This window comes from Mandrillus leucophaeus, unplaced genomic scaffold, assembly GCF_000951045.1.
Source record: "Mandrillus leucophaeus isolate KB7577 unplaced genomic scaffold, Mleu.le_1.0 Scaffold9, whole genome shotgun sequence".
Classification (NCBI taxonomy): Eukaryota; Metazoa; Chordata; class Mammalia; order Primates; family Cercopithecidae; genus Mandrillus; species Mandrillus leucophaeus.
In genome coordinates, this window is record NW_012109807.1 from 3,451,551 (window position 1) to 3,476,227 (window position 24,677).

At 41.2% G+C, this 24,677-nt stretch overlaps 1 protein-coding gene across 2 annotated transcripts in view; it reads right to left on the minus strand.

Moving 5' to 3' along the window:
- The window catches only part of IL18R1 (interleukin 18 receptor 1), a 49,987-nt gene that overhangs the window by 4,375 nt on the left and 20,935 nt on the right, over window positions 1-24,677 (minus strand). Inside the window, exons 4-10 of one of the 2 annotated variants that reach the window (XM_011969577.1) lie at window positions 24,048-24,291; window positions 20,004-20,169; window positions 16,081-16,234; window positions 10,126-10,188; window positions 8,129-8,249; window positions 6,092-6,231; window positions 2,874-3,035 (exon numbers count right to left, since the gene is read on the minus strand). In XM_011969577.1, the coding sequence (XP_011824967.1) occupies window positions 2,874-3,035; window positions 6,092-6,231; window positions 8,129-8,249; window positions 10,126-10,188; window positions 16,081-16,234; window positions 20,004-20,169; window positions 24,048-24,291 (1,050 nt within the window). Of the gene's footprint in view, window positions 1-2,873; window positions 3,036-6,091; window positions 6,232-8,128; window positions 8,250-10,125; window positions 10,189-16,080; window positions 16,235-18,176; window positions 18,234-20,003; window positions 20,170-24,047; window positions 24,292-24,677 lie in introns of both variants that reach the window. The other variant, XM_011969578.1, reaches the window with a different exon arrangement.

Genomic DNA, 24,677 nt, shown 5'->3' on the forward strand with positions numbered 1-24,677 from the left:
GTAATGGATTGCAATAAACTGGGAAGACAATTTCATCAAATATGGGTTTACATTACATGCAATATAGCTTTGTTCTTACCTATGAAAAATTAGCTTTTCAAATGTTAATTGCTTTCAAATTCCTTATTTTAAGCAATTCTTGTAATATAAATCTGCTAATTTTATTAAAATTTATTTTAAATCCAGGTAGTAAAAGGTTTAGTGGATTTGAAAATTGACAAAGTGTACAAAAAAAAAAAAGGAATTTGAAAGCTAATGGTAATTTTTTTATTCTCTATGTTCAAACATAAATGAAAATTATAAAGGAAATTATAATTCAAATGGATATTTGGGACTTCAAGGAGTAAGTTAAACAAATGTTCCTCAAACTATGCTTGGTGAATGACCATGTTTTAATTTAAATCTGCCTTCTTTTGTTGTTGTTGATTGATCAGTTTCATTTCCAATCCTTCACAAACCAATACTGAACACTTTCTTAGATATTGCAGCAGTATTAAATTGTGAAAAAAGTTTTTATTTTCATACTTATATCTCCATTTCTGTCTTTTTCATGGACTGCATTTGTTTGTGGACTATAATTTAATGGAAGTTATTTAGAGCATGTCTCTAAATGTCTCTGTGCACTGCCATATTGACAGTTAAGAAGTGTGAATCAAACAAATTACCTGCAAATCATGTCAAACACAACTGGAGAAGAAAAAAATAAATCTTAGCTCCAGAAAGTCAGAAAGAGAGCAGCTAGTCAATGTCTGTTTGAAGACAAACACTGGTCTATGCAGAGACCATTCAGAAAATATCAAATACAGATTTCCCCATTTGTTGTGGCACCATCTCTCCCCATAGCAAAATCGTATGTGCACAGGTAGGCTCAAAGTTAAATTTACTAACCTTGCTAACTTCATATTGTTCAACTTAAAGTTCTAAATGTGAAAACTAAACCTATAAAAACCTCAGAGGAACTATATAATTTCTGTATAACTTGAGGTTAGGAAGGCTGTTTTACTTATGACCCCAAATCCAGAAAGCATAGATGATGTATTTGAGTATGTTTTTCAAAAAGTCTTTTATATAGCACACCACTATAAGCAAAGTCAAAAGACAAATTACAACCTGGAAATATTTGCATTTCATATTATAGATAATAGGCTAAACTCCCTAAAATATAAATAGCTCCTAGAAATAAATAGGCAAAATAAGGCCATTGCCTCATGGAACAATAGTCAAAAGATATGAATGGGTGTGTTCAGAAAGGAAATACAATTGAGCCCTATGCAAATGAAAAGTTGCTGATACTCTTGCATAGTAAGGGAAATGCAAATTAAAAACAACTTTTCACCTATCAGATTGGCACAACTCCAAATGGTTGTGGGTAAGGTTATGGGAAAAAAGTTGCTGTCATCCTCTGAAGGCAGTAGGGAGGGTGAATTGACAGTATCTAGCAAAATAATAGTCGTGTCTCCTTCTTGTATTCTAGAAACTCTATTTTGGAGAATTTTTCTTTCAGACATACTGCATACATACGAAATGATGAATGTATAAAGCTGTCCAGTGCAGCATTTTTGTAATAACAAAAGATTGGAAACAAGCCAAATGTTCATCAAAAGGAGACTAAATAAACAGTTGTAGCTCTACACAAATAAAATACTGTGAGGCCCTAAAAAATGAGGGACTTCTGTATAAAGTAACATGCAGGTGTGTCTAAGGTATAAGAGAGCAAAGTTGAAAAGAGTGTGCATATTAAGCCGAGATTTGTTCTCTTTCAAAGAAGGAGTGTAGTAAGAATCTATATTTATATTTGATCAGATGTGCCATCAATGAGGGTTGGGAATCATAGATCCAGGACTAGGCTGGAAGGGGGATTTCTGAAGTATAATTTAATAGACATTTTGGGTTTTGAACTGTGTGAAGGTTTTTTTCCTGCAAACACGCATACGCAGAAACAAAATCAAGTGCAATGAATTAGACTGACTTCCTTTAAATTAGTAATTATCTGGAAACTTGAGGACTTCTAGTCACCTTTACATATAAGGAAACTGAGGGATGGAGCCAGCAGGTCAACATAGTCGCAGATAAAAACTGGCAGATCTAGGAGATCAGAACCCAGATCATTTGGCTTCTAGCTTGGGGTTCTTTTAATTTTAATTTTTATTTTTTTTGAGACAAGTCTTGCTTTGTCGACCACGCTGGAGTGCAGTGGCACCACCTTGGCTCACTCCAAACTCCACCTCCCAGGTTCACACCATTCTCCTGCCTCAGCCTCCCGAGTAGCTGGGACTACAGGTGCCCGCCACCATGTCTGGCTAATGTTTTTGTATTTTTAGTAGAGATGGGGTTTCACTGAGATAGCCAGGATGGTCTCGATCTCCTGACCTTGTGATCTGCCCGCCTCGGCCTCTCAAAAGTGCTGGGATTACAGGCGTGAGCCACCGCGCCTGGCCAGCTTGGGGTTCTTACACATCCATTATGTAAGCTTCCTTTGCCCGGCTGAAATAATGAGTGATAGGACAATTCAATCGAACTTAAAAGCAACTTTATTGAGTGTATGTACTATAAAGGTACCTAGGTGATGCATGCACAAGGACACACAGATACACAGTTCCTGGGCCCGAGCATCTCCCAGGGCATTTAGGAGGCTATGACATACATACACAAGACAATCAGAACAATTTTGGGCAACACATAAGTAAGCACAAGAAAAGAAGACACAAACAACATTCATAATGGATGGTACAGGCAGAACAATATTTCCCATAGAAAACCTCTCCCACAGATTAATTCTACAGTATCATCACAATAAGATGAAGATTAATGTCTATTTATTTGATTTCTTAATGAGGACATAAGGTAAGAAACCCCAGCATTATATGTGTTACCTGTTAATGTTTCATCTCTTCTCATTAAATGTCTATAAAATAGAACCAGGTCGACTCTATAAATGACGCACACAGTCACTAGGCACACTACTGCCACCAAGATCAAAACAGCTATGATCATTCCTCTTGTGAAGACATGGCCTGGGATATCAGCCATGTCTGCTAGAAAAGAAAGAGAAAAAGGAAAAGGAAATAATCAAGAAATCTTACCAGTGTTGTCCATTATCACATGCTTGTCCATTTTTACTGTTAACACTAATGCAGTAGTTACCAACCCAAGTGCTGACACATTCACTGAGTGACTCCACATTCCTGCCTTTAGTCTGGCGTAGTGATATTTCTACTCAAATTTTTAAAGAATAAAAATGTGTACAAGGATATTTAGAGACCTGAAGTGAAAACATTACACAGTAATGTATTCTATCCATACCTGTGGAAATCAGATTTCTGGGGTGAAGAGATACTAGGCTGAAGTACATAGGGACTCACAGAAACCTTAGTAAGCGGGTGGAGGTGCATAGTTTTGAGAGAAGAGAGAGAGGGCTGGATTGACATTTGTCTGGGTTAGAAGCCGGGCTCCATCAATTATTTTGTTTTGTAGGAAAAATCAAGAATGCCCCTAAACCTTGGTACCTTAATCTGAAAAAAGGAGAATCTAACAGTTTCTTCTTCCCTTACAAGGTTTCTCCTTTGGGGAAGATTACATGAAATATTACACACAAAGCAGTTAATACAGCACACAGCTCTTGGAATTTTAGCAAATTCTTTATATAAAAGTGCCATTTGGAAAAAAGATACATTTTCTAGATTGATTCCGTTTATGCTTATTATGGACAATCTAAGATAACACAGAGGAATAAAAGAATAAAGTAATTTTTAACAACCAACCACAATGTGGTGAAGGCTGTGTTGACACGGTAGAATATTTCCTTCTAGGTTTTCTTTTTTGTCTCTTAAAGTTTTTACTTAACTGAGATCATATGGTAATCACTCATTATTTCCAAATATTATATTATGAGCATTTTAGTAGGTCATTAAAATTATAATTCATAATAACCTAATGTTTAGATTGATTGCAATTTTTAGTAAGTAGACATAAAGTTGCAGTACATTTTGTATGTAGAATATAAATGTATACATGTATATTTATATAAATATATATGCATGTACGTGTGTACATATACATTTATATGTATGTGTATATATACATGCATATATGTATATACATATACACAAATGCATATGCATTTATCCATATTTCTAATTCTTTTCTTAAAATACATTGTAATGGTGGGGGCATCTCTAGGTCAACAAGTATAAACGTGCTTAAAACTTTTGCCATCTTGATGCAATTTTTAGAAATTATCTTTCCGCATCTCTCCACTATCTTTAGGATTCAGGTAAGCAGCTAATGTTGCTTAACAGTGAACTCTGAATGCTCTGGGGCTCCTGTACCTTTGAAAGAACTGCATAGTTATAACAGTTTCACACATTTTCACAGACACGCACACATTGCCACACAATTCCTCTTGGGATAATGGGGGGTTGTGAGCCCCAGTTCCTAAGCCTACATTTGTGAGAGCAGCAGCAGGAGAATTGGCTGGGCAGAAGCGTCTAGGGCAGGGATAGGACAGTCCTGCCCTGTTCTAAGAGGGGAGAGGCGACTGGTGGTGAGCAGGCCCCAGGAAAGCCTGGCCAGGCAACGGTCCAACAAAACAAGATTTGAGCCCCGCTCCCATGCAAGTGCGTGGACCACAGAGCAGGCAATCACACAGAGGCGGAAAACCACAGGCGACAAGCCCTGCAGAAGGTAAGAACACAGATTTCAGATTTAATCAGGTCTGAGTTTCAATGCCTTCACCTGCCGTGTGACCCTGGGCAAGTTTCTTCACCTCTATAAAGCTTGTCGTTAAGGCTGGATGAGATCATGGGAGGAGCTTCACCCAGATCCTGTCATGTAATTAACATGTATGGAATGTGAGCTGTTGTTATGAGTGCATATGGTAGAGGCAGCTCTAAAACATGTGTGCTGGGGGAGCTGCCCCTGGGCACCAGGATAGCCCAGCTGGAGGGGGTTTCCAGCCTTTGTGCTCTTCCTGTCCTACTCCTTCCGTTTCTCACAAAGCCAAGGCCCAGTCTGTGTGTGTGGCTCTCTCTGCCTGTTTGTGTGTGTCTGTGGGTATCTCTCCCTTACTCTGTCTCTTTCTGTTTTGCTCTCATTTCTCTGTCTTTGCATCCCTTCGTGTCTCTGCCTCTCTATCTCCCTTTTCTCTGTTCCTCTGTCTCTGTGTCTCTCCCTGTCTCTCTCATTTCTCTGTCTCTCTGAGTCTCTGTCTCTCTTTCTCTCTCTATTTCTGTCTTCATCTCTCTAGAGTTGTCTGTCTCTGTCCCTCCATCTCATGTATCTCTCTTTCTCTTCTCTCGGTGTCCGTCTCTCCCTCTCTCTGTCTGTCTCTGGGTGTGTTAGTCTCTGTCTCTCTCCCTTTCTCTCTCTCTTGCAGATCTTGACCTTTCCCTACATATCCAGGGAGTTGATGGTGGAGCCTGGGAATGAACAGTGAATGAGTAGTGACAACTGGAAATCACAGCTTTCTGGCTTCAGTTACAGCCATTTCTGAGCAGCTACTGGGCTGAAGGCCCTGGGCTGTGCTACTTTGGTGGAGGAGAGGGATGGCGACCCTGGGGCCCTCCATCAGGTGAGCACTGAATAACTCTAAGAGCCGGCGGATCAGGGCTGTCAATGGCCTACTTGCCAAGTCCACGGGGCAACGAATGAATGAGCACACACAAGGCCCCTGAGCCTGGTGCCCTACTGAGGCAGGCTGGAGCAGCAGTCACACCAAGTATGCACCGGCCTCACCCCACACGGATCTGCAAACTCCCCTCTGGCTGCTCTGGGTGCATGCTGGGTGCAGGGGTTGTCCTGATGGCCTCTCCATGAGCCTCGCTCTCAGCATCTGTATCTCCAAGCCTCAGGCCCCCCGATTTCCACTGGGGTGGAATATGACTGTGAGAGCAAGTGAAAGAGTTCTGTTTTCATTCTCTGCTTAGCACCATGAGACAGAGGGGCCCGGCACAGCTGAACACCAGCTCCGCTATTGAATGCCTGTGACATGAGCTGGGTTCTGGTGTGGAAAATGAGAAAGTGGCCATCTTTGAGATGTCTCTCAGTAGCAGTGCGCTAAGTTTCAAAACTTCCAAAAATAAATCTTTCTCACCTTTTCTCACCAAGATGAAGCTTTTGGTGTCTGTGCCTCCCGTGCTGGCCACAGTGCAATTATATAAAACGTTTAGATTGTTTTCACCAATATTTTCAATTCTCAATACTTTTGAAGCATGCCATTTGCCCTCTGAAGTCCTGTAAGAGGGGAAAATAGTTTAGCAGTAGGCTTTGTTCATTACCCATAAGAGGAGAATGTATGTGTTTAAAATGCTTGAAGGCAGCTGTGATGTTGCCTGCATTATTTCTTCCCTTTCTGGTCAGTACTTTTAAAGCATGGACTACAGTAAACTTCCCCTCCTCTGTGCGGCATCACAATGGACAGAAACAGCCCTCCTAAGGCTATTTGGGAATGGTGCTGTCAAATACCTAGAGTTTAAATGGCTGCAAGATCATGATGCTAAGTTGAAAATATGAGAAAATATTCTGTCTCTCAATTATTTTTCCTCTACTTCTCTCTTCCTAACAGCTTCAGTTCTTTGCACAGAGTGGTTCCCACTAATTATGACAAGGCTGTAAGTTGTTTAGCATAGATACAGATTTGTATTACATTTGTCCGTGGAATCTAATAAACTGATTTAATTTGTTCAGCATTAAAAAACATAACACTGTTCTCAGGCACCCCCAGGCACATGAGAAGTGCCAGTTAAGCTGTTCCATGAGTGTCAGAAAATGACTTGAGACAGCCACTGGCAGCACGCTCTCTTTCTCTTCCTTAAAGGATTCAAGCTGTCCTGTGGTCGACGCCAGGTAAACACTCATGACATCCACTTCCCTCATCAATGACAGGCTGTGATAGCTACACCAGTCAACACAGCCAGACATGGGCCCCACATACCCACATTCCTAGCAACAGGCATCTCTAGGACCTGAGACACAGAGCCCCACTGTACCCTCCAACTGCCTCAAGTACATTTTGGAAGGTAATTCTGTTCCTAAGTCACCCATCCAGAAATAACAACCATCTAAAACCAATGATATCCAGAAGTAAAACACAGGAGGCCACTGAGAGGACAAAACAGATGACATCAAAGGTGTGTGCAGCCAACTACAAAGGAAGACCTCCCTGCTTTTGTAGCTTGAGCTGCATTTCTCAGAAATTCATTGTGGTTTTCTATCCCTCTAAAAATTAGGAAGAGAGCATCCAAAGGGAGAAATACAAAACTCAAACGGAGGTCAGTGGCTGAGGATGAGATACGATGGCAGGAGATCCACAAAGTTCAACTGAATTCAACATGTAGCGGGCATGAATCACATGCCTGCTCCTGGGCAAGAATTCAGACTTATGGTATAAAGAGCTTGTAGACAAGTGTCAGCAAGAATGTAGAGCTGCCAACATGGTAACAAAGAATATACCAAAAAAATGTGTAAAAAGCAGAAGAAAAAACTCAACAAGTGCTGCTAAGGTGCTAGACAACTCAGGCTCAGCACTCACTAGACCCTGAGTAGTGTATCAGTATAATAGTGAATAATTACAGTATGACTCAAAGTCATTCAGAAAAGCTTAACTGACTATATGTTTAGTCTTTTTATAAGTCTGACCATTCCTTAATGGAAGAATATAGGCTTATTGAAGCATCAATATGCATGCCATTTGGAACCTTTTTGGCACATTAGAAAAATAAACAACTTAACAAATTTTTCAAAATAAAAAAAAGCTTGGCCTAGGCAACTGCCCTTTTCTAAGAAGCTAGGTAAAATCCCCATCTGCATCAGATCCTGACCGACCAAGTGCTGCTTTATAAGGTGATGCTAAATACCCTCAATGGCCTTCTCATGGACCTTCTTTTCCAGCTTAGATCTTGGCAATACATTTCTGCATAATCCATCCACCTAGGGTATGGCCATTATAATTATAAAATATGCCCATTATAATTATAATTATAATTATTTTTATAATTATATTTATAATTGATAATTTATAATTATAATTATAATTTAAACTAGCCCAAAATACACATCAGCCACCCAGTGTTTTTAATATACAGTTATATATAATATATATGATTGTTATATGGTATATATACATACATACATAATTCTTATTTCTTTCTCTTCATGTATATTAGGATCCGATCCATTTTCTTCCCCGAACATCCAATAAACTACATCCTCTTCATTCAGCAAAGCAGAGCAGTTGAGCCTTACATCTTTTCCTGGTAAAAGTTGGCAACTAAAGTTCTGATTTTTGAAACTTGGTTTCTCAAAAGTTTCAAAACAATATAATGAACGTATGTTCACCTAAAGCAAAACATGGTGCTCCATCCCAGAAACAGAATAAATATGCCTTGTTTTAAATTTAAAAAATATAAAGCTGAAGAAATAGGTAGCAATTACAAGTCATCACCAAAACATGATTTGGCTTCTTTTTAAACATTTATTTTTTAATCAACTATTAAAACTTAGGGTGATCAGTGTACTTTCTTTTCAGTACACAATTTAGTAGGTAGCATCAGGACGATACTTTCACTGAGACTTCTAGATAAACCAAATGGATAAACCACAAAAAATTAAATTAAGCAAACATTAAAGACATCAAAGTGCAGAGAAAATAAAGAGGGATTTTTGAACTAAAAGTGTACTTAGGAAGGATCCTTTTTGCTTTGGTTTGGAATAAACAGAAAGTGTCTTATAGAGACAAGAAAATCCAGTGAAGCTCTCAGCAGCTGCACAGGCTTGCAGAATTACTGCTAAGCGCTCGGACAGCATAAGAGGATGTAAAGGCTGCATGATATCACTTGCAGTCTCATGGTAATCAGGACAGCAAGTCTCATTAGAGAAAAGGCCTGCAACAAACACATGACTGCAGCACCCCCTCCCTAACCAGCTATCAGAGATGAAGACAGATAGGATCTAACATACCTACATCTCAGTTACCCCAGCTCAATTCTGAGTCAACTGAGATACTCATCTCTCAGGCTACCTACTTGTAAGAAAAAAATTACACAAATTGTGCTCACTTTAATTGTTTGATACACAAAGATCAACAACAATAAAAAGTTAAGAGACATACAAAGACACAGAAAATGTACACGATAATCAGTAGAAAAGACAGATAATAGAAGCAGACCTACAGATGCTGAATTTAGTGGATAAAAACTCTAAAGAACTGTTTGAAAGAAAATAGAGGAAAAGATAAACAAGTGGATGGAAATATGGTCATTTTCAACAAAGTGTAATTTATTTTAAAAAGAATAAATTGAATATTTTTATATCATGCATAATGATATACCAACTGTAACAGTAATTTTAAATATACAAATGGACTAAACACCATATTGACCAGATTTCAAAAAAGATCCAAATACGTGCAGTTTATGAGAGACCCTTATGTATACAGCAAAAAAAAAAAAAAAATGTTAGTAGTAAAGGGATGTAAAAAAAAGACAAATATGCCAATTCTAAGCAAAAGAAAACTTGTGTGACTATTTCATATGGCAGAGCTACACACTGAGAGAGGAAGTGTTATGACAGATAAAGAGAGATATTTCATAATGGTAAATGTGTTAATTCAACAGGCATAAATCTGTGTATGCATATAAGATAGCTCCAAACTATATAAAACAAAAATTGACAGAACTAAAAGAGATAGAGACATATTGACCATAATAGTTGGAGATATTCACGTCTCTTGCAGCAACACATAGAACAAGCAGATAAAAGACTAGTAAGGATATAAATGTTTTGAACAGCACCATTAACGAACTCAACCAAATTGACATTTAAAGAATAGTAAAACCAAAACCTATAGAATATACCTTTGTTTCAAATGCATTTGGAACATTCAGCAAGATATACCATACTGTGGGCCTTAAGTAAGTCACTACAAATTCCAAAAGGTTGAAATGACACTGTGTCAGATTAAAAGTGGCAAGATTCAAAAAATGGCACCCTTTTTTTAGTTTTGTAATGTTAGTCAGCAAATATGAAATGTGTACCTGGTGTCATTCAATAATGTATTGTATTTACCCTTGGAAGACTCTATTATGTCCCCTACTTATACATGCAGAATATACATATATTGAAATATACCTAATTCCACTGCAACATGGTTAAGCTTTGGTCCAAGAAGAACTGGCACTATATTACTGTGATCTAGAAGTGACAAAAGAAAAGACAAATGTATTAGTGTTGCCTTGAGCTTCTCTAAGAGAAGCATCTATGATAATATGCTCATTTCATGTAACAAAGATTCCAATAGTTACTGGTTTACATTCACTTGACTCCTATTTGCATTAACTAAAGGTCACAGATCATATTGTTTATTGTTTCATTCTCCATCAACTCCATGCTGACGGAGATGTTGAAAGCACCTTGCATCTGGTTTTCTCTCACTCAAATCTGCAGCTTCTGCTCACTTTAACTAAAAGGCAGAGGAAGATGCCCATCCACTGCTGCCTGACTCCCAGACAATCAAACATGCAAGAGTTGGACCATGCAATATCACCGGGAAGAGCCTTTCTGCCCTGTCTCGATTCCCTCCATCTGTCTTCCTCAGCTGGCCAGTGATGAATTTACAGGGTGCAGAGACAAGACAGGTTGAGAAAAGCAAATTCCTCATTCTAGGTGCCCACCGTTCCCTGGCAAGATGCTAAGAGCAGTGTCCCTTCAATATTGTGCCTGGGAGCCTCACCTGGGCCCTGGCCCTGCTGGTAAGTTCACGCCTATAGGCCAAGGTCTACTTCTGCTCCTGAGTGGCTTCTGACCCTGACTGGAAGTACGACACATAAATTCTGCCCCCTCAGTCCCCATCTGGTGATGCTTGGGAAGTAAGTCATCACCCAGCAGGCTCTTGCCTAAGGCAGCTGGCAACTGCAAACCCTAATAGTTAACTTATTGTTAGCCCTGATATCCGCATTGGTAACCTTCCTCATGACCAGGACTGTTCCCTGCTAGTAGCCCCGCTGCTTTGGGGCATTCCCAAGCAAGGTCCAGAACATCCCTCTGGGACTTGCAGGTGCTCGGCAAGCAGAATGCCTGGTTGAGTGGGGTACAGTGAGACTCAGGAGCCCTCCTGCAGCTCCCACACCTCCCTGAGCCCTTTCAGAAAGTGCAGTGCCAGAGTGAGCAGTGGAGAATGCAGTGGGCAGACATGTGAGCAAGAACAGGAGAATGAAACCAGCACAGTGGACCCCGGGGTTGAGAGTCAGGACTGGGTTCTCCTGGGATTCGGAGTCTCTGGGCAAGCCTGGAATGCTGGTAGACAGGCAGGAGGAGCTGAGATGTATCCAGGGAAAGAACCAACTCTCGGGTCTGACAATAAGAAGCAACATGGGCTTGAATTCAAAGACAAAGGGGCAGGAGGCAACTTCTTCTTCTTTTTTTTTTTTTTTTTTTTTTTGAGACGGAGTCTCGATCTGCTGCCCAGGCTGGAGTGCGGTGGCCAGATCTCAGCTCACTGCAAGCTCCGCCTCCCGGGTTCTCGCCATTCTCCTGCCTCAGCCTCCCGAGTAGCTGGGACTACAGGCGCCGCCACCTCGCCCGGCTAGTTTTTGTATTTTTTTTTAGTAGAGACGGGGTTTCACCATGTCAGCCAGGATGGTCTCGATCTCCTGACCTCGTGATCCGCCCGTCTCGGCCTCCCAAAGTGCTGGGATTACAGGCTTGAGCCACCGCGCCCGGCCGCAGGAGGCAACTTCTGTGTGAGGGGGAAAACTGCTACTGACTACCTTTCTCTGGATCCATTTTTTCCCCCAGAAACTTACATGGGAGACTTGAGAAGGGGCAGCGTGAAGGACATCTTTAGCAAAGGATGCTGTCTACTAACACTCAAATTATATCATTGGAAACCTACATCAGCCCTGAGTTTGCACAACTGGTGTAAAGTGAAGGGGGCAGTCCCATGTAGGTCACAGAAGGAAACAACATCGTAGTTCATGCCCTTGACATGACCAGTCTACCTAGGAGGCTATCAGAGTCAAAACGGCATAGAGGTCATCAGCAGTAGGAGGAGACACCACCTGATCAGCCAGAGCGTGAGACCAGGAAAGTGGCAGATGCCCGGTGGGAATTCAGGTGACTGTGATTCACGAGCACGAGCTGAAGGCAGTGGTACTCCTGGGCTCCAAAAACAGTGCCCAAAGCATGGCGTTTTGGCAGGCTGAGTACTTTAAACTAAAGCACATTTGAAGACCTCAAAGCAGCCTCAAAACCAAGATCTCTCTGACCTTCTCCTGCCCTCCTGCTTCATGCCCCCATTCTCCCCAAAGCGAGTCCTAGAAACCAGACTCCCTCTTCCCAAAGGCAGATCATAAAAACTAGAATCCTTTTCCCCAAAGTAAGCCGTGGAACCTAGGAGCATGGCTCTAACCTTCTCCTGCCTTTCTGTCTAGGAGCTGGCTATAAATTCTCTAGCCTCCTTTGGTCTGACAGTAAGTATTAAGACCCTCTGCTCTCTACCCAGGAAAAAGAATTACCACAGAGAGGCCAAGAAGAATCTGGACAGGTCTTGCTGAGTTTCCCCACTCAGTCTATTAGCATTAGGTCATCCCCTCTTGTCCAATCACATTTCTACATGGCTGCCCATGTTTCTAGAACCTAAGCATTTAAAAAGAAAAAAAGTGGTTTTCCTGAGTCTTGGGGTATTCATTTCTTTCCTTTTTTTTTTTTCTTTTGCGACCGAGTCTCGCTCTGTCACCCAGGCTGGAGTGCATCTGGCACAATCTCGGCTCACTGCAACCTCCACCTCCTGGGTTCAAGCAATTCTCCCTGCCTCAGCCTCCCAAGTAGCTGGGATTACAGGTGCCCGCCACCAAGCCCAGCTAATTTTTGTATTTTTAGTAGAGATGGGGTTTCGCCATGTTGGCCAGGCCTGTCTTGAACTCCTGGCCTCAGGTGATCCGCCCCCCTCGGCCTCCAAAAGTTCTAGGATTACAGGCGTGAGCCACCACGCCCGGTCCTGGGGTCTTCCTTTCTGAAGACTCCTATGTCACATAAAACTTTGATTAAATAAATCTGTTTTGCTTGCCCCTTGTTAATCTGTTTTTTGTTATGGGAGCATTGTCATGGGACTTAAGATGGGGAGGAGAGGTGTCACACCTTTCCATCACTACGGCAGTCACTACGTAGCAGCTGAGAGATCTCCATCTGCGAAGGCAAGGGGACTGTAATAAAGACACAACATGGAGAAGGTGGGAGCTCAGAGCCCCCCCCGTCCTCAACACAGGTCAGAACACCTCCTGGCTGTCCTCTCCAACTCCAAGCTCTGATTTCTGTAGACTCGTGGCAAACTTCGCCAAATCCAAATAAAAATAGCCAGGATGGTGAAGTGTCTAGACTTCTTGCTGCATGTGGCATCAAAGGAGTTGTTGCCGTCTCAGTGATGCACACAACAGGCATGTAATGAGCACCTTTATGTGCCAAGTGTCAATCGCAGGTATTCAAGATGCAAAGATGAGGAACAGAACTCAGTGCAAACCTTTCCAGAAACGTTTCAAGTCATTGACAGAGGCACACATGTAATGCAATTGTGACAGCAATCAGAAACGCAAACAAGAGACCATGGGAGCATGGAGGAGGAGGGACATTTGAGTGGAGTCCTGAGAGACTCAGTTGACGTTCTCCAAGAAGACAAGGAAAATAAGATGGACAATTATGGGAGAAGAATAGCAGTGGGAGATGGTCATTACAGCGGAACTCTTGCTGTCCCTGGAGCCATCCTAGAGCTGAATACACACTCACTCAGTCATCTTCAGCCAACCCTATGAGGGATGAACCATTACTTCCCCATTTCACAGTGAGGAGTCTGAGGCAGAGAGGAACTAAGAAATGAACTCACCCAAGGCCACAGCCTCACAGAGCTGTTGTGAGGATTATATGACATGATTCAACTCCAGTACTTGGCACAATCCCTGGCCCATAGCAAGTACCCTTTTAATAATGGATATTCCTACAGCTTCATCAAAGAAGGAAGGAAAGAGCTGCTGATGGGCGGAAAGCAAAGATGGTGGGAGAGAGGGTGCAGGTTCTGAAAGTATCAAAGGGACAGAGATTTATACGATATTAAAAATACATACAGGAAAGAAAATTTGGAGAGTTTAGGGTAGATGATTATACATAGAATTTAAGTTTTTGAGTTTAAAAATTCAGTTATGGGTTTCCCCGGTTCTGGACTGTGGCAGGCAGAATAATAGACCCCAAAGTTTCCCACATCCTACTCCCGAGTTCCTGTGAATATGATATGTTACATGGCAAAAGGAACCTCTAGACGTGATTAAATTAAGGATCTTGAGATGGGGGATCACCCTGGATTATCTAGGTGGGCACAATGTCGTCTCAAGGTCCTCGTCAGAGGGAGACAGAAAGGTCAGAGTCAAAAAGGAGATGGGGTGAGGGAAGCGAATGTGTTTGGCTCTGAAATGAAGTGGCACAAGCCAAGAAATGCAGGTGGCTTCTAGAAGTTGGAGAAAGCAAAGGCAAAGAAATGCATTTTCCAGCTGGGCGTGGTGGCTCACCCCTATAATCTCAGCACTTTGGGAGGCTGAGGCAGGCAGATCATGAGGTCAGGAGATTGAGATCATCCTGGCTAACACAGTGAAACCTCGCCTCTACTAAAAAAACACAAAAATTAGCTGGGCATGGTGGCAGGTGCCTGTAGTCCCAGCTACTCAGGAGGCTGAGGCAGGAGAATGGCGTGAACCCAGGAGGCGGAGCTTGCAGTGAGCAGAAATTGCACCACTGCACTCCAGCCTGGGCGACAGAGCTAGACTGCATCTCAAAAAAAAAAAAAAAGAAAAAGAAAAAAAAGAAACACGTTTTCCCCTACAGCCTCTGGAAGTAAAGTGATTCATTCTGCCAAAACCTTGATTTTACTGAAGACGTTAAACTTGGGGTAATTTGTTACTGTGGCAATACATGGGTGTGTATAGCTATATGCTTGTAGTGAAGAGGAAAGACGCTGCTAAAGCAAAGGCTGCAGCAAATGTGAGCCCACAGATTTTGTTGAACTAGCCACCCACACAAGTGTTACAGTTTCCAGTTTCTCAGGATGATGGGGGGAAAAAAGTCTAGACTGGATAAGTCACCTGTCTTCAAATCAGGAAAGGAGCTGTCATTTTAAGAAGGCGCCAGATTTAATCTGTGAAATTCCTGAAGGCAAATCAAAATCAGTGGTTGGAAGCTACAAGAAGGGATATTTGGACTCAATGGAAAAAAGAGACTTCAACAATCAGATATTAAAATCTGGACTATACTGCTGTGTGATTTGGTCATTTCCTTGGTAGTTCCCAAGAAGGGACTGGATGATCAATTAACAGCTGTGCCTTATGACAAATATCTTCACTGGGTGAGGTTTAATTAAATACCTTTAATGTCCCATGATACTGTTCTTCCATCACACACAGCCTGGGTCCAGCATCCCTCCCCTCCCACCAACACATCAATGTTCCTTAACTTTCCCAGTCAAGATCCCTTTCCCCAGCAGGTCACTGCTTCATGAGGCTCCCCCTCCAAGATGCAGGTCAAAGGGAGCCTCCTGCATCTGTCCTTCCTCCAACTTCCCCCTGCACTCTTGCAGCCTCACAGATAATGCTGTTTCATACGGTGGCATTAGGTTATTACTTCTCCTGATTATAATCAAATCCCTTGAGAATAGCACAGTGCTCACTTCATCTCATATTTCCTTGCCTCCCAGCCTCCCTGTGCTAAGTACAGTTTATTGAGTATAGATATCGTCAATAAATACTTGTGGAGTGAAAATGTAAATTCAACAACAAAAGATTCCACAATTCACTCAAATTCCATATATAAGAGACAGCTGACTCATGTGAGGTTTATTCATATAGATTTTCATTTCCTGCCAAAAAGAAAGGTTTATTTAGCCAAGTAGAGGAGCATCAAAAGGAAGATTTTGACCCTTATATTTGAACTAGTGGTGTGGTCACAACCCCAACTAAGTGGACTCTCAATTCCTACACAGTTTTGAAGAATGGAAAAATTCCATTTTACTAAAATACATCTGTTTCTTCCCAATTCTAAGATTTCCCTTACCTTCCACAACTGTTATATTGAAGGTTTTGGTGATGTTAAATAGTTTTCCATTATGATGAAGGAAATGCACGCAGGAGTAATACCCCTGGTCTTCCAACTCGGCGTTCTTCTTTATCGTTGGGTTTTTATTGTTCTCCAGTAGCTTTTTACAGTTCTGTTTTTAAGAAAGCAAGTTAAAATACTTTAAGTAAAAACCGAATTGAATTACAATGATCCAAATTTTTGAGTTAAATAACTTTAGAGCAAAAGGAAAACAGAATGGAAAGTAGCAATTCCTCGATACATGTCCCAATGACTTGGTACTGCTTTTACTGAAACAATTAAATGCAGTCCCATTGCTGTTGGTATGATTATCATTATTAATACATGCTGGGAAGCAGCACATGGGGCAGTATGAGCACTGTAGCTGCTTTCATCAATAGTCTTTCATCTCTCTTTCACACACCTGCAGAGAGAGAGAAACAGGGAGAGAGAGACAGAGAGAGAGAGAACACTACAACACAAATCCTTGTTTGAGTCACAACTCTTTCATACATGTTCAGTCCAATTTTGTGTATTCTGGACTATGCATCCCAGCGATGGGTAGTGGGGTGGGTGGAGAATTACTCAGAGAACCGAGTAGCTAGCAGACCACCCACACCTTTGACACTCTCCACCAGAAGCCAGAGAGCTGATTAGAAATGCATCAACAATATTCAAATCCATAGGTATACTCAAACATCTCTCTCTCACACACACATTTCCATACATGTCACAGGAATTAATACTAACTGTAATAAAGCCACTTTCTTCAATCCAGCACATCTGACACCCAGAAGTAGGTCCCAGAGCCGTGCAGGGACCACATGGGAAGGCTGGGGGCTGAATGGCCATCCTTCATGATTGGACACTGTTTCTGCAAACACCAAGCAAAAAGAACCTACTGCCCGCAGACTTCTCCCTCAGAGCTGGCAGCCACTGGGGTTAGACCCATTTTGCACAGAATGTGCCCGTGAAGCACCCACATGTGTACCTCACATCAGTAAATTATTTATGTATAAGTCAAAATTTTATAAAGTCAAACTAATTTTTTCAAGCTATAGAAAAGATCAGAGACTCTTCATTTTTCCTTTTCAATCAATTGTCTACTAAATTGTCTACTCAATTGTCTACTGATTTAGACTCCTTGCTCTCGGGTGAAGTCATGATCAGTCAACAGGCTTAGAATACTTAGCCCTGCGGTCAATTGTTTAGCTAAACATCCTTGGTGCATCAATGCTCTTAATTTAAATATCTGCATTTTGGAATTTCCTTTTTTTTTTTTTTTTTTTGAGACGGAGTCTCACTCTGTCCCCAAGGCTGGAGTGCAGTGGCTTGATCTCGGTTCACTGCAACCTCCGCCTTCTGGGTTAAAATGATTCTCCTTCCTCAGCCTCCTGAGTAGCTGGGACTACAGGCACCTACCACCACGCCCAGCTATTTTTTTCTATTTTTAGTAGAGACAGGGTTTCACCTTATTAGCCAGGATGGTCTCGATCTCCTGACCTTGTGATCTACCTGCCTCAGCCTCCCAAAGCGCTAGGATTACAGGCGTGAGCCACCGCGCCCGGTCAGAATATCTTAAAACTCAGCACACCATGCCTCACTACTTTACATGTACTGTAACACATTTGTACATTGATGGGAAATAGAGTGAAGTCAACTCAGGACTGACTCAAATGTTTAGAAAACATTTCAGATAAGAGCTGTCTTTGGAAATCACAAGTAAACAGTGTTCAAGCATAAGGCACAAACAAAAGTTTCAAGGATGTCATCGTCACTCGCTTTAGCTTTCCCAAGTTCTGTTCAGACCACTCTCTCTTATAGGTCTTTAAAGTTTCCATGACAGAGTCACATTATTCAGATTTGTTATTCCATATAAACTGCATCAGCTGTCCCCAACCGTTTTGACACAGAGACTGATTTCATGAATGACAATTTTTCCATGGACCACGGTGGGTAGGGGTTGAGTGGGGAATAGTTCGTTTGGGGATGATTCAAGTGCATTATATTTATTGTGCACTTTATTTCTATTATTATTACACTGTAATATATAATGAAATAATTATACAACTCACCATAATGTAGAATCAGTGGAGCCCTGAGCTTGTTTTCCTGCAACTAGGTGGTCCTATCTGGGGGTGATGGGAGACAGTGACAGATCATCAGGCATTAGATTCTCATAAGGAGCGTGCAACCTAGATTCCTCGCATGCACCGTTCACAATAGGGTTCTTGCTCCTGTGAGAGTCTGATGCCGCTGCTGATCTCACAGGAGGTGGTAATGTGAGTGAGGGGGAGTGGCCCGGGGATTGGGGACCCCTGAACTACACAATTTGTGTTTGTGTGTGGATGGGAGTGTGTACGTTTTTTATGCATACACATACTCTATACTCACACACACTATGTATGTGTATACTTAATTCCTATAGCGTGGTCTAAAAGAGTTTTTTTTTTTTTATATTATACTTTAAGTTCTGGGTTACGTGTGCAGAATGTGCAGGTTTGTTACGTAGGTATACACGTGCCATGGTGGTTTGCTGAACCCATCAATCTGTCATCTACCTTAGGTATTTCTCCTAATGCTATCCATCCCCTACCTGCCACCCTGCAACAGGACCTGGTGTGTGATGTTCGCCTCCCACTTACGAGTGAGAACATGCAGTGTTTGGTTTTCTATTCCTGTGCTAGTTTTCTGAGAATGATGGTTTCCAGCTTCATCCATGCCCCTACAAAGGACATGAACTCATCCTTTTTTATGGCAGCATAGTATTCCATGGTGTATAAGAGCTTTTAAAATTCAACAAGTAAAAGGTATGCCAACTGAAGAAGACAGAGAAAATAAACAGGCAACCCACAAAATTGCCTGATTGCAGTAAGATGCAATAAATAGACACAAAAGATTAATTTATTACTAAGAAAAGTGAAAAAACCACTAGGAGTTTTAGAAATTTTTCACATCCAATTTGAACCATTCTAGGAGCATTATTTCCCAGTGTTGTGGAGGTGACAGAAAATTGGGATTCTTTTTTCAAGTGTGGGGTAAAATTGGCAGAGCTCCCTGGAGACGAGTTTGATAGTGTGAAGAAAAAGACATAAACATGCTCACAGCCTTGGATTCGGTAATTCTACATTTAGGGATTTGGTTGAAGGACAAATTATATAAACACCCAAGGATCTGTGGAAGTGGTATTCATTTCAACCTTTAAATAATAGTGAAAAATAGGCAATTCACAAATGTCCAATAACAATGGGATTAGTTAGATGAAATCAGGCACATAAAAACGGAAAGCCTATGTTTAGAAGATCATTTAAAGATGTGAAGGGATAGTCACAACATAATTCTTAGAGGAAAAAACACAGTAAAATAAAATATACCACTTTTAAAAAGCGAATGCTTCACAGAAAAAAAAAAAAGGCACGAAGTCTCTAATTGATGGATTTATGAGTGCTTTTTGCTTTCTTCGTTTTTCAGTTTCAAAGTTAAAATATTATAAAAGCGCTACCATTTTCAATATTATAAAAAGAACTAATGTATTCAGAAAAACATATACAATTGAGTTTTACATGTTAAGTACATGTGACGGGAGAAAAGGGAAATCCTTGAACTAGCATTCCTAAAAAGTAACTTATTGAAAGAGAAGGAAAATGAAGGAAGAGTGGGAGAGAGGCAGCTGTGATCATTTATTGAACACCAAATCCAGGGAAACTACTGTGGAACATATTTTAATACTATGTATCAGCGGTTGACAACAAGCCAGTGAGGATACTCGGCTCAAACAGGGCAAGTGAGTCATGTGGGATCAGGCAGCTTGCTATGAGACCAAATGGTAGCCCTCAATCCCTCTTTTGGGAATTTTATCTTTTCCATTAAGTCTTAAAGTTAAAATAACATAAAAGCATTACCTTATACAATGATGTGCTGTTGACCAGTGTTTGATAGTGACTGTTTTCACAGGTTATCTGCAAAAATTTTTTAACTTCCACAGTTTTACTAGTTACTTGTCTTTCAGTGAAACAGCTGTGTTTATTTCTTCTGATGACATTTAATTTCCATTTCTGAGTATAATTTCTATGGAACAAAAGTGTAAAGGTATTTTATAATGCTACCGAAACTTTGCAAATATCACCCATCTTCCCTTTAGTAACCAATGTTATAATATTTTTCCTTTATTTTTATTAAAGAGATTGATTCATTGATGTGCAAATCCTGCTCTGCCTCCTCTTGATTCAAAGGAGCAAGAACTTCATCAACTGTCATGGGAGCAGGGGGTAAAAAATGAAAAATCTGAGCAGTCTACACACACAGAGACACACACATGCACACACACATGCACATATCCTACTGCAGACAGTATATTATGGATGTCAGAAAAGCAGATCTTTACAACGTCAGTGATCTTCGCTGATGGATAAGTTCAGAGAGTCTTGGCCCAGGATGGGAGGGTGGCTTTGGTTTCAAAAGGTCTATAAATTCCTGATGTTGTTTTCTAAATGTGTGTGTATATGCATTAGGTTTTATGTTTCTCAAGGCAATTTGTTCCCGTCCCATTCTCTTACTGTTGAATAAAGCAAAGTCTGGAGTTGTTGCCCTCAGTGTAATTGAATTAGCTCTTTAAATGCCTCACTGACCAAAGGTGAGTATGAATAGATTTTACAGTAGTTGTTACTCCTCATCAGAAATTAATGATCAGGAGTATCACTAGACCAGGTGCAGTGGCTCACACCTGTAATCCCAGCACTTTGGGAGGCCAAGGCAGGTGGATCACCTGAGTCAGGAGTTTGAGACCAGCCTGGCCAACGTGTAGCCTGTCTCTACTAAAAATACAAAAATTAGCTGGGTGTGGTGGCGGGTGCCTGTAATCCCAGCTACTTGGGAGGCTGAGGCAGGAGGTGGAGGATGCAGTGAGTGGAGATCACGCCATTGCACTCCAGCCGGAGTAACAAGAGTGAAATTCCATCTCAAAAAAAAAAAAAAAAAAAAAAATTGGTGATCTAGAATTGGAAAAAAATACAGTATTTTTTAAATGAAGTTTTTAAAGAGAAAATGTTTCAAATTTGATGTTTCTTCCACTGCACCTGTGATGTATAGATTCATTTGCTAAATATAGCAGACACGTGTTGTTAAGTTATCTTCTATGCCTGACACATTTGTGCCCACCTTAGGCTCTTCCAGTTCCCCTTTAGGTCTACAATAGGATAGAAGGAAGAAAAGACTAGCACTTACTGAGTTCCAGGTATCAGACTATGTATGTGCAAGGGAGATGACTGTTTTCCTTAGGCTCAGATGAGAATGCTAAATCTCAGACAGGTTAAACAACTCACTCAGGTCACACACTTGCTACAAGATGGGGCCAGGATGCAAATGCATATCTATTTGACCCCAAAGGCCAGAAGTGCTTTGCACAATTCTACGCTTTCACAATCCAATGAATCTGGCCCCTTCACTTTGGGCATGAATTTATAAAAGATTGGCCATGACTAGAGAATGTGGTAGGCTGTTGTCATGGTTACAGGCAGTGCGTCCGTGGCCATGGGACATGATAGAGCTACCTGGCCCTTGAAATGGATTCAGAATCCCATTGGCAGCACCTTTTCTCAAGTGTGTTTTTGTAACGTCTCCCCAGCTTCGGCCTCAGTGAACTGGAGAGATAGAGATTTCTAGATCTCTCTGACTTGTTGCTTAAAAGGAATATCCCCATTTGTTCAGAATACATTGTTCTCTACCTCTGTAATCCTCCATTCCTAACACTCAACAAATGTGAGAGGACTGATGACACTCCATGTGCAGGACGCTGCGCTGCGAACACAATCACCAACACACTGCACCTGCCATCCAGGAGCTCCAAGGCTGGTGTTAACACGGAGGCCCACTGACCCAAAGCTGTGACCACACTTTCCTGCTACAGGCCCAGCCCATCCTGGTTATGAAAACCACTCATTTTTGTCCACACACACCAGGGGATAAGCACCAGTCCCCACTTCTGAGGCTGCTCACCAAGCTGAACTCACTGTCTGTCAGTCTAGGATTGGTTTATTAGATTTCCATGTGTACATTTCTCTCTACCTTCATTTCTTCATCTCTATCACTGAAAAACGCTCCCTTTTGTATCCCCTTCCTTCTTAGTTGATTTCTTTCTTAAAATTTGGTGGGATACAGTGATTTTCAGTGCAGGATTAAATGATCAGTCCTCAGTGGCATTTGATTATTAGCAATGGACTCCTAAAAACTAAAGAATTACTGTTCTAATGGTAAAATTTCAGGTGTAAAGTCTGTTCACTGATAGATCCCACATCAAACTACAAAGGGTTACACACCTAAGTTACAACACATATGTGTGTGCACGCACACACAATCTGCAGTAAATACTGCTTACTAATTATGCTATATTTGAAGATGTCTATATCTTTCATGCTCCTGGGTGTCTAAAACAACTTGCTTTCATGTAGAATCCCATTTATTTTCAAGGCCATTGTCAAAGCTGCTTCTCTCCTCATCACTTTACTCTCATAGTGATCAGTCTCCAATATCCACTCTGGGACACCTCGTTTTTCTTAGCATCTCCTGTCTGCTACCCTGTCTCTCCACACGTCTCTGATGTCCTGCCTCGATCTTTTGCTTCCATTGTTGCTTCCTAAGCCAGGCTGTATTCTCTACTCCCCATATCAGAAAGATGGCCAATGCCATTTGCTTCTGTTATCTCCAACTGATGATCATGGATGCCTGGCTGTTCCTCTCAACATGTTCTCTCAGCCCTGTCCAGAATACTTGATTCCTTTAAATCGTGCCTTCATTCAATCAGGAGTCAGAAGTTTGTGGGGGGCAGTGTTTGTTAATCTGTTTCCTTTACCCCATTTGTGAGTATTCATTCTTCCTTAGCTTGTTATGAAAAATCTCAGTTGTGACCCATTTCTGTAATTATCCCTCTTTAAAGGTCACCTAAAGATGTATTGGTTTTTATCAAAAGAGTTACTTAATTTTTTTCTCATGCCTGGGAGTTCCTATGTATAAAAACAAACAAAAGTGACCTAATTTGGTGCAAAACCACAGGAGCACTACCAAAGTTTCACAGTGATAGCTCACTCTGCTCTCAACGGCACGGTTGATAATGATCAGGACTCACTCTAGAAGTGCCTCCAAAAGAAATCTGCTACATATGAAATCTGCACACCATCACCTTCAGCTGGCTGTGAGCTATTTCCTACAGGTCAGTCTCAAGTCTCTATAAAAATACCTACACATGTAGGTAGGTAAGTAAGTACATCTAAAAAGAAACATGTTCAGTAAGTGTGGGTGATGCTTCCAGTTGGCTATGCTCATTTAATGGAAGTTATCCAACATAATTATGAGTATCCTGGCACAATCCAGGGCCACCGCATGAGTAAAATGCAAAGCCCTTCTGTGTTGCCCTTTCTCACTGCCCCCAGCTGTGGGTTGCAATTGGCTGCTGGAAACACACATCCTCCACTAGCACTGCCACCAGGTTCCCCATGAGCCCCTGCAGACTGGACTAGTGTGTGTCTGCATCAACCCCACCCCTGCTCCCCACCAAGGATGCCACCCAGGAAGCTGACACTGCCCCCTTCACAACACATTAATATTATCGTGAAGTCCGAACCGCTGATTTCATTTGATTGGGGGCATGTAGACAACAGGAGCAGCTGAATTTTAAAACTGACTTTCATGCAATCATTACTTACCATTGGTAAGAATCCCCTAAAAGGAAACCCTATTAAGGTAATCTCCTTTCTTTAAGGTCACTAAGAAAATAAGCAGAGAGAAATAAATGTATTTTGTTCTGTAATGAACAACGTATTTCATGTTGTAGGAAGAGTAGAAAAGAAAAAGATGTGCTGATTATCTGACCTTTAAGATTAGTGCATATTTGAGTTGCTGAACAAAGGACAAGAGGGCTATAAAATACATTTTAAAAAGAAAGGGTTACTCACTCCATTTGGAAAGAGTAAGATCCTGTGTCATTCAACTCAACTGGCCAAAACTCCAAAACACAACCATGCAAAGCAATTCTCGATGAACTCCTTGGATTCAGCTCCACACGTTCCTGTGATCCACTGCTTTTGTACCAGCTTTTGGTGATTGTTTCAATCTCATGTGCAGGTGAACACGAACAATATTTCAGATAGAAAGGTTCCCCTTCAACCACAGTAATGTGGGGACGTGAAGTACAAGATTCTTCAAAAGATTAGTAAAGTAAAAGACATAAAAACAAAAACCAAAATGACAAAGGTAACTTTTTTGTCTTCTCATGCATTAGGTGAAAAAGCAAGATTAGTAAGAAAGTCCTGAGAAATCTCAGTGTCACTTTCCTGTGGGTTCCTTTATTTTTGCAACAATCTTTTCAACACTAGAAAGGATGAGGCACTTTCAGAATATAGATGAAAACACAACTTCTGACAGTTTCTCCCCAACAGGAAGGTATCAGAACTTAGCCAACCATAGCTAGAAGACAGATAATTGTGTCATCTCTTAGAAGAAAATATTACACATTACAACTTCTTCAAAGGAAAGCCACAGAAGTCACAGTGCTGCCATACCTACCCCAAAACATACCCAGCTGA